Below are 10,411 nucleotides of genomic sequence, written 5' to 3'. Positions count from 1 at the left end.
TGTAAATACAGACACATATACTGTCGTATTCTAATAAACACTCTCTTGAAAAAATAATCTCGAACACTTTTGTTTTGCCATATGGATATGAACTTTACCTATGAGGTTAAAATATCTTCCAACTATTAGAATGAAAACATCGATGGGTTCATTGAGAGATATAGAAAGATCATATCGAAACAAATTATATTGATATACTATTTAAGTGTTACATCGTCTATTAACGTCTTTGCTTATTGTTTATAAGAAATGCATCGGTTTTAAGTTGACGTTTGTTTATTGTTTGCTGAGTTATGATGAATAATTTGTATAATTTCAGATAAGTTGTTTATCCACCGAATTGTCAAAGTGAGCCTAAAGAAATACAAATTCTCTATTAATTTGATAATAAAACAAAAATTTCATACTTTGGTAGGAGTATTGGATATTTCCAAACTAAAGTATAAAAGTAGCTTTCAATAACCATAAAATATACATTTAAGTGTGTGAAAAGATAATAAATATAATAATTCTCATCCACAAATTACTCACAAATTAAACTTTTACGCAATTTTTTAAAGTGATTCCATGATATTGATTTTTGAAATTATTAATTTTACAGTATTTTTCGTCGTTGAAAGATTATTATAAAATGTTATGATTACTTGCGCTGAATTTAACTAAAATAAATGCGCATTAAGATTATGAATATGCACATAACAATATTTAGAATTTGCTGTGACATAAAACCTCTATTAATACACTTTCATTGACAATCGGAAAATACAAAAACCCATATTGCACAAACTTGAGTGCCACCACCAGTAAAGGCGTTCACTTTTCTGAGTAACAGTGCTTTAAATTCATTCTAACATCTCTGAGCATTTCTATAATTATTACAATGTATTTGTAATTATAATTTTAATAAAAAATGGTTTATTTTCGATCAGATATAATAAAGAAATTTTAATTTAAATACAATGAAAAGCTGAAATTAATGATTTTAGTTTTTCATTTTTTAATAACAGATTTGATAAATGAAAAAATCACAACGGAAAATCTAACGGTAGAACCCACTGCAGCACTTTGCAATTATTTCAAAGCAATTAAGTGACTATAAATTAATAAATTGTTAACAATGGTTATGAATTTATACTTAAAAGATGTTGAATCATATTTTAAAAATAAATATATAATGTGCTACTATCAATTAATGAAATGGTTTCAAACAGATTTTAATAAAATAGTTTTTAGGGTTGGTTCGGATTTTGCTTTTAAATGGAGAATAGAAACTCCGAGTCTATTTTTGACAAAAAAAAAACTTGGTGTTAACAATTTATTAAAAACGATATTTCATAAATGTTTTACTTAACACATGTTCTTTTCCAATTTACACCTGTTTAAACAATTTGTTTTTTATTAAAAACTAAACTAAAAAATTTGATTAAAAAGTTGAAACTTTTTGTTTTTAAACATCCAAAGTATAGGAAAGCTTAATTTATTTACTCAATTCAGTTAGATTTAATGCGAAATGTATAAAATGCTTATAGAACAGCACTTGTTTTTGTAGCGGCAAAATGAATGATGTCGAAGACAGTGCTTGGCCGGATTAAAATCCGTCGCGTTCCGTTTACGTAGACCCTACTATCGTTGGACAGTACTGTGAACATGCGCTGCTACAGCGAGTTATAATTGTTTCTTTAACATAAAAAACTTTATAAACATTTGCCCTCTAATGTAATGTTCACATATTTCTTGAATTGTTTACTAATTTGCTTCAAGCGAGTTTTAAGAAAATTCAGTTCTATATAAATTAACGAAATTGATTCGTTCAGATGATAGTTATACCTAATGAGTGGCTTAATGAGTACTGTTTATTGTATGCATGTATTTTATTGTGTGTTTGTATATATTTATACGTTTCTATAGAAGTCATCATTCTTAACGTGCGGATGTAGATTCGTAAGATGATATACTGAGGCATGTATTTTGTATATGGAAATATGTAATCATACATCGAAATTACTGTAATATGTATGTATATTTCTCAAGTGCGCTAAATTTTGGCTTTTTTCACTATTTAATACATTGTTGTATTAACGGATGTTTTACATACAAATACGTTACTATTATTGAATCTCATTTTGATATCTGAGCGCATTATACTTAAATATTAATATTTTTTAGTTCAATGAATTTAGTTTTTTATGAAAACTAAACATGTAAAAATTAAACGCAAAATGAGTAAAAATTCTTTCTTGTCTTAAACTCTTGATTCAGCATACATACTACGTATTATTCACAACCCCCACCCTCATGCATGCTCCAAGTTGGTCTATGTCTATTATTATAATTAAAATACAAAAACTAAAATAATTCATTCCTTGTATAAACGTAGTTTGTTAAACCTATACGAAGGAAAAAAGAGGCTAAGCACTCAGACTTCCAGTTGCTTTGTTGGTTGCTGCGTGATGAACGGTTCACTCCACATGCGTCGTAAGTCGCCCTATAAGGATTTATATAAATATGTTAGCTTCTGTGTTTATGAATATTTTGGTGCCAAATTAAATGTGAAAAAATAATGTGCCGACAATTATGGAAAAATCTTAACTTTGTTATAAATAGTATTTTTACAATTTCTGAATACAAAAGAGCTGTCATGCACCCCTATAGTTGTTTTTTTTTTGAAAGAAAAAAATTTTACCTTCGGTTGCAACAAAGCTATACCCTTCATAGGTTCAAGTTTTCTTACAAGAGCTTAATTTTGATCGTTCAGTTTGTATTTCAGTTATATACTATGGTGGCGCGATTTTCGGAGTTGCTTAGAACAATAATAACTGCCAAATTTTTGTGAAATTCTTGTGAAATAAAAAAGTTTTCTATACAAGAACTTGATTTTGATCGTTCAGTTTGTATGGCAGTCCGATATCATCGGTTCCGACAAATGAGCAGCTTCCTGATTAGAAAAGGACGTGTGCAAAATTTCTCAACGATATCTCAAAAACTGAGAGATTAGTTCGCGATATACAGACCGACGGACAGACAGTCGGATATGGCTAAATTGATCTGATCAGGTCGTCATGTATATTTATACTTTACAGGTTTCTCGACCATTTTTTTGCGTATTACATACTTAATGGCAAACTAAATTGCTCTCCTGTAAAGGCTGACAATCATAATGCAAGAACTTAATAAACACTGTTATAAACAATATTTATTAAAATTTCTATAGCAATTTCGGAACACAAAAAGAACTATTTTTGGGCCCCTAAATATAGATTTTTTTCATTACAAATATATTACCTTGAGATAAGCCATAGTCAACAACGGCAATAACGTGAACGGCACCAAGTATAATAATGCCGGTTGTGCTGCTTTGAAAACTTCTGAGCTAACGGTAGCGGTGAGCAGACCAAGAAAGTAGCTATAATAACAAAAAATTTTGTTGTTTGTTATTATTATTGAAAATGAAATATTGTAAACAAGATAAAGATACGTGTATTTTATGTGAGTAATTATAAGTGAAATATATCATCTAAAAATTACACATTCACAATGGACTTACCCCAATAAGGAACAGTGAAAGTAGGTAAGCCTCGAACCGACTCCTTTCGGTGGCTGCAACGTGGGATCCGTAGTTATGCCCTGCGATTTCTTATATGCGTCATAACGCAAAACAAAACATAACAGCAAGCCCGGCATCACAATATCACCTAGACCCAACATTGAAAAATGCCCACTATTGTGTATGCTTGGAAAAACCAATTTGCCTGGCAAGTTAAGTTTGGGTGGCTCTTTCACAATACCCCCCAAGTTTAGTTTTCGCGCTACTATGCCGACCGGATTGTCAGCAGGCCTGGTGGCCACCTTAACCATAACGTTTGTGCTAAAAATATACGATGAAAAGAAAACCCAGAAGACATCGTAGATGAGCAGTCCAGTTAGCAAAAGTGTAGACACCTTAAGACTTGGCAGGCGTACAAAAGCGATAAATGCCACACATAGACCCATGCCCATCGCTGCGAAATATTTAAAAGAGGGGAGTAAGCAACAGATAAATATTGTTATATGCATTTCGGTGGAAGAACTTACCATCCATTAACAACCAATGTCCGGTGAGTACCCAAATGCATACAATTGACACAGAGAGCGCAAAACTGAATAATTCAGCTGCAGTAAAGCGACCACATATACCAAACGATATACGATTTCCATCGGTGCATGGTCGTATTATGTACTGGCACATGGGCAATAGCAGAAAGGCTAAAGCCACCGTTGCAATTACTGTAAATTATGAAAACAATTCATCATTAAATTATGCTTAATTATGTACGATAAGGTCCAACGAGAATGAACTCACTTGCTGTACAAACGGCGAAAAGCAATTGCATTGAATCGAAAAAGAAAAACATAACCAACAATGAAACTGAAGCTCCGAGTGGCAAGCACAATGCATGCATTGTATCGAGCGTTGCGAATTTGCCTAAAGAATATAAAAATAATATTATAATTTGTTAAAGAGCAAAACGAAAAAAAAAGTAAGTTGTGATACTCACTAGTCTCTTGTTCCACAGGTTCCCCGGTTAGTAAATTCATCATTGATTCACTACGCTTCTTTTGTTCACGTTCACGAGCCTCCTGTTCAATATTCAAACTACGAAAACTGCCATACACGATCAACAGCATCGAAATGAGACAAGTGGAGACGCGTGAAGAATCCATGACATTCGATGTCCAATGTACTTCGCGATATTCTGTGGTAGCGGACTGTGCGTTAAGACTACTGCTATCGACGACTGCTGCTCCTGCTCCCCCGCTCACTATGCCGTGCGACATTGCGCGCCGTAATTGATAACAGCTTGTACGTAGTCGTTTGTTATTGTGCGTTGTACGCTTGCGCACTAGCGTCTAACGCCAGAAACACACGCACACACACCCCCTTATGGTTACGCACACTAGATATCAAGTGCTTAAATCAATATTAATGCTCCACCTTTTCCTCTAGCACACCAATTGTTATACATTCATATAAGTATATTTAATTATTTTACTTTCGCTTCGGCCTGCGTGATAGTATTGCTTAGTTTGTTGTTTGTCTGCGTCGACTGCCTGCCGCCAAAGTACCATGTATGTAGTTTGGCCGGTATGTTTGCTGATAATGTGGGCTTTAGATACCTGCTAAGTAAACAGAGCTTCTGCTCAATGTGTTATTACCCATGCACACGGTTTAACAACAGCGCGGCTGCGCTGATTGCCTTATCAGCAGGGCAGGCAGTGGAACAGCGAATGGTTACAACCTGAGCCCCAGCGTGTTGTGACAATATTGCAGCAATTATTGGAATACCATGAAAAAAGCAAACAGTGCTAAGTAGACTGATCGTGCAATGACTTTTACACGTTTACTGAAATAAAAAATAATAACAATGTATAATAATTCAAAAAATGTAAATAAGCTTGTTGATATTATATAAAAAAGTTTTCCTTTATGTATATATGTACATTTTATATAAAAATAACTGAATATTATATTTATAAAGCAGATAAGACGTGAAAACTTGCTTCTGGCTGCATTTTTAATAAAAATATCATAACCTATCGGTCCAAAAAAGATCAATATGTATGTATGTGGTACTTTAACATAAACAGATTGTCGCATAGAAACCCTCGGAAAGGTGTTTAACTCGAAAGGGAAACAGTACAATATCTTTGGGTTTGTTTACACAGATGTTACCTAGCAAGAATATTTCCTGTAGGAAGGTGAAATATTTACGAAACACGTTTTTCAGAATTTGTCACCAAAATAGACCATAACAAATGATATAATTAAAGAAAAAAAAGTAATATATTTTAGGAAAGAAGTTATAAATGTCAACAAAAATAAAAGTTAGTTGTTTGCAGTTGTCTTATTTGTTTTTATACACTTGCCTAAGTATGTACCATACCAATGGTATAATTAAATACCAAAAAATAATATATTTTAGGAAAATAAGTTATGAATGTCAACAAAAACAAAACTTGTATTTGCAGTTGTCTTATTTGTTTTTATACACTTGTCTAAGTATGTAAGTAAAAATAAAAAAATTCATATATAGCTTGCAGTTGCGGATTGGGGCAACATATCCCCGACTTCAGTTCGTAAACTAGAAATGACCAACTACCCAATTTTTCGTTGGACTAGTACAAACTAAGTATTTGCATCTTTATGTTTTATAATTATTATAAATGTGCATATGAAATAAAGTTAGTTTTATTATTTTTTATTAAAGGGTTAAACGATCTCAAATAATGGTTTTGTTTTTGTCTTATTTAATTATTCAAGTTGATCCGAGCAATAGTTTTGGAGATAAATGCATTATAGTCACTTAAAACTTTGAACGCGCTTTTATCCAAACTGTGTTTTCAAAGGTGTTTGTCGCTAACTAAACCGATATTAATGAAATTTTACACTGGTCTTCGAGATATAATTTACAAGGTGTTAAACGAGGGATTTTTTTTAAATTACAGCTATTAAAAAAATTAAGGTATTTTCACCAAAATCTTTGTAAAACATCCATGTATCTTTGGATTAATAAAAAGTTTGATTCACTTTTTATATAAAAAAAAGTAAGAATATATCGTTTTTTCTCGGGGAAACCCATGTAACCCCTTAACGAAGTACAGAAAATTTCAGTAAATATGTACATATTAGTATTTAGAGTTGTTGATACTTGAAATGAATTTGAATTGTAAAAGTGATATGTTCAACCTTAAATATAATAACTTCCTAATGTTTATCAAGAACTAAATAAATTTTTCACGATCGGTACTTTTTTTGCAGTCGAATAGTAAAAATTGTTTTACTTAAACTTGTGAATGGCGATTCACAGATTCACGATTATTAAATACATATATATGTACGTCTGCACAAATATGATTTTTAGAACCAAAATCTTTTTTCATTCCATGTTTATTAAAAACAAATTGAAAATAAATTATGAAATATCAGTGCAGGATGCTCTTTTGTATAAATATTTTAACTCTAAATGTATACAATTGCATACACTATAGAGACAACGGTATATGTTGCCATTAGCAAAACAAAGAAGAAAACTTATACGAAAAGTTTGCTGTAGAAAAAAGATACGAAGTACCACATTAAAAGGAATGAAAAAACGTATGTTGTTTTTGTGTTATAGTCATTATCTTCATAATTACCACTTTATTATATACAGAAAATTGTAATTGTAGCAAGCAATATAATAAGAAAGTTTTCTTCAAATATTGTTAAGAGCTAAGTAACTTCACATTCACATAACATTTTTGTGCAAAACTTGAAATTAACCTAATTTATATTAAAGGAAGAGATAAACCGAGTTTTATTTAGTCAATTTCTCTTAGCATACATATGTACATACATTTCGTACCAATTATCTAGTCTTTTTCTAACTTTAAGCGAAGAAATACAACTTACTACATAAGAGCTGTAAGTTTTTCACTTTGCCTAAATACATTTCCACAGCACTTTTCTCCTATAATGCACACAGCTTACGTCAAATCTGCCAGGAAATATTTGTATATAAGTATAAACCCACAATGTATACTAGCATATTTGTACATATTTCATAAAAGTTTACACCTCTTGTATATATATCTGGTAGATAACTTGAATAGTTTTTTAGTGGCTTTCTTCACCCTTACAATTTTTAATAAATATACATTCCATTATTTAATTCAATCCGTTTACACTGAACGCACTACCGCACTGTTCACAAAAACTATTCGCAGTTTTCATTCTTATTGTCCATTTTCATGTTTAATCCATTAGTGTTTGCTTACCTTTCTTCATATATGTATTTCTGTTAACTTTCTCGCTCTTTTATTTATTATCATTTATTATTTCTGCGCTTTCATTGCTTTTTGAATGGGGTGACCAGATATATTTTGTTTTATACTTCTTTTTAGGTAAATTGATTTTCTCTACAATCGTAATTTAAAAAAAATTGTCAAAATATCACATAAGCAGTTCCATCTTCACAGTTTTTGTTTTAACAAAATACTATATTGAAGTAAAAACTCAAATTTGTTTATCTATGTACAGTTACAATTCTAACGTTTTAGTAAAGGTTCGTGCATTATTTGCTGCTACATAACCGAATATTAAGGTCTGGTAACATATCTTAGTTTCCTGTGGTTTAGCTTTCGCAATTCGTAACATTTACGCCGAAATGCATTTCACTGATAATTTTACGAATTTTGTTTTAAAAGCACTTCTGCAATTAATAAGTATTCGTGTGAAAAAGAACTTATTTCTTTACGAAATGTTCTTTAAATTACTTATCCAATAGAAATTTTGTGATTAAAACTACTACATTCCGTCAACTGCAATTTAAAGCCCTATTTTAAGAAATCATCACAACCAAGTTGTAAGGAAATAAATGTAGTACTGTCATTGCAATTGCATCTGGGTTGATGTTGCATCACATAGTGTTGCTATAGTGCGTTAAAAATGCATAGTACTTTATCAAAATGTAGCACACAAATTAGTAAGATATTGATATGTATTTATTTATGAAACTGTAAAAGTTGTATATCTTATCTATGAAAAAAAAAGAAAAATGCCCACGAAAATAGTTCTATAAAATATACACAAATCTCTAATAATTAATCATCAAACCGCATGTTCTTTCAGTACCTGTCCTGCTATTACCAGTCGTTGTATTTCGGATGTACCTTCGTATATCTCCGTAATACGCGCGTCGCGATAGTAACGTTCTGCTGCCATATCGCTAACGTAACCCATGCCTCCTAAAACTTGAATGCATTGATGTGAACAGAATGTAGCTGCTTCAGATGCAGCCAGTTTTGCCATTGCAGCTTCTTTCGTATATGATTTACCATTATCTTTCAGCCAAGCTGTACGCCAAACTAGTAATCGCGATGATTCTACCCTTAGCGCCATGTCTGCTAGCTTTTGTTGAATAATTTGTAATTTAGAAATGGGTTTGCCAAAAGAATTTCGATTTTGCGCATAATTGGTCGCCAGTTCTAGCGAGGCTTGAGCTATACCTAGCGCTTGACTTGCAATACCAATTCGACCTGCGTCCAAGGATTGCATTGCAATTTTGAATCCATAACCAGATTTACCTAAAATATTTTCTTTTGGAATTTCACAATCTTCAAAAATTAGCTGACATGTAGAACTAGCTCGTATTCCTAGTTTGTCTTCTTTCTTTCCAAGTGTAAAACCTTTTAAGCCTTTGGGTACTATAAACGCTGATATTCCTTTGTGTTTCAAAGATTTTTCTGTAGTGGCAAAAAGTACGCCAGCTCCAGCTTCAAAACCACTGGTTATCCACATTTTCGTACCATTTAAAATATAGCGATCGCTCTTCTCTGTTGCGGTTGTAGAAGCAGCACCTGCATCAGAACCATTTCCGGGTTCCGATAGCGCAAAAAAACCGACTTTTTCTCCAGAGGTGTAAGGTTTCAACCAAACATCTTTTTGCTTTTGTGTCCCATACGCAAGAATTGGCCCTAAAAATAGCGAATTATTAACAGACATTATCACACCACATGATGCACATCCACGAGATATTTCTTCCATTGCTATACTATAGGCCAAATAGTCCAAACCCGCGCCGCCTAATCCAAAAAAATACAAATTAGATCACAATTCGTGTAACAACAACTTACACAAACCGTATTCTTCCGGAGTTGTTATAGACATAAGTCCCATTTCACCCATTTTTTTTAACTGATCTTCAGGATATAAATGTTCACGATCATGTTTCGCTGCTTTTGGTACTATTTCGGCATTAACAAAATCTCTACATGTTTTCTGTAGCATTTGATGAGTATCAGACAGTGCAGATAAACAGGCAATACGCCTTATTGCAGAATTGTGAAGAGTACCATGGCGGCCTTTGGGGGGGAATAAATAAATACATACACATACGATATTTACGAATCAAAGTTCAATTAAGTAGAAAAAATGTAAATATCTCTTTCTTTTCGGTAAATTTTTATACATACCTAGAAATTTGCTTACATTAACGAGCGACTGCATAATGAAACGGACAATTAGAATACCAGCAAATGAATGATTTTTTTAGCATAGAAACTTAAATATAAATATGCACTTATCAAAGCAAAGTATAAAAAATAAAACAAAACGAACGCAAAAACGATGATTTTTAAACGGTTTCCATAGTCGATAGAAATTATCGATTTATCAACTGCATCAAGTAGGGGAAAGAACAGAATTGGGAATATCGCATTTTTTTTTACAAAATTTATAAATTTATATCTAAAACAATACAAATGAATAAATACTACACATATATATATATTTCTTCCCAATTTCGATTGTTATATATCGCGTATATGGATATATCGTTAAAAAATATATACATATGTATAAAATAAAAATGAAATTATATTGCATTTGTTTTAA

At 31.9% G+C, this 10,411-nt stretch overlaps 2 protein-coding genes across 4 annotated transcripts; both read right to left on the bottom strand.

Moving 5' to 3' along the window:
* Window positions 1-1,874: 1,874 nt before the first annotated feature.
* Window positions 1,875-8,411, bottom strand: LOC120766730 (signal peptide peptidase-like 3). 3 transcript variants are annotated; one of them, XM_040092380.1, is made up of 7 exons: window positions 7,430-8,411; window positions 4,536-5,381; window positions 4,340-4,462; window positions 4,072-4,263; window positions 3,545-3,998; window positions 3,283-3,403; window positions 1,875-2,485 (listed from the first exon to the last, which is right to left on the bottom strand). In XM_040092380.1, the coding sequence occupies exons 2-7, from the start codon at window positions 4,813-4,815 to the stop codon at window positions 2,417-2,419; spliced, it is 1,239 nt and encodes a 412-aa protein (XP_039948314.1). In that variant the 5' UTR covers window positions 4,816-5,381; window positions 7,430-8,411; the 3' UTR covers window positions 1,875-2,416. The 3 variants fall into 3 exon arrangements, with proteins under 3 accessions (XP_039948314.1, XP_039948316.1, XP_039948317.1); XM_040092382.1 differs by having other exon boundaries at window positions 7,657-8,411; XM_040092383.1 differs by having other exon boundaries at window positions 7,795-8,411.
* A 91-nt stretch (window positions 8,412-8,502) lies between these two features.
* Window positions 8,503-10,130, bottom strand: LOC120766731 (short-chain specific acyl-CoA dehydrogenase, mitochondrial). Its single transcript, XM_040092384.1, has 3 exons — window positions 9,991-10,130; window positions 9,658-9,879; window positions 8,503-9,600 (listed from the first exon to the last, which is right to left on the bottom strand). The coding sequence occupies exons 1-3, from the start codon at window positions 10,022-10,024 to the stop codon at window positions 8,627-8,629; spliced, it is 1,230 nt and encodes a 409-aa protein (XP_039948318.1). The 5' UTR covers window positions 10,025-10,130; the 3' UTR covers window positions 8,503-8,626.
* Between the last annotated feature and the right edge of the window lie 281 nt (window positions 10,131-10,411).

Source organism: Bactrocera tryoni, chromosome 1, assembly GCF_016617805.1.
Source record: "Bactrocera tryoni isolate S06 chromosome 1, CSIRO_BtryS06_freeze2, whole genome shotgun sequence".
NCBI lineage: Eukaryota > Metazoa > Arthropoda > Insecta > Diptera > Tephritidae > Bactrocera > Bactrocera tryoni.
The sequence above is the reverse complement of the archived record's forward strand: the minus strand, read 5'-3'. Positions and strand labels throughout refer to the sequence as shown.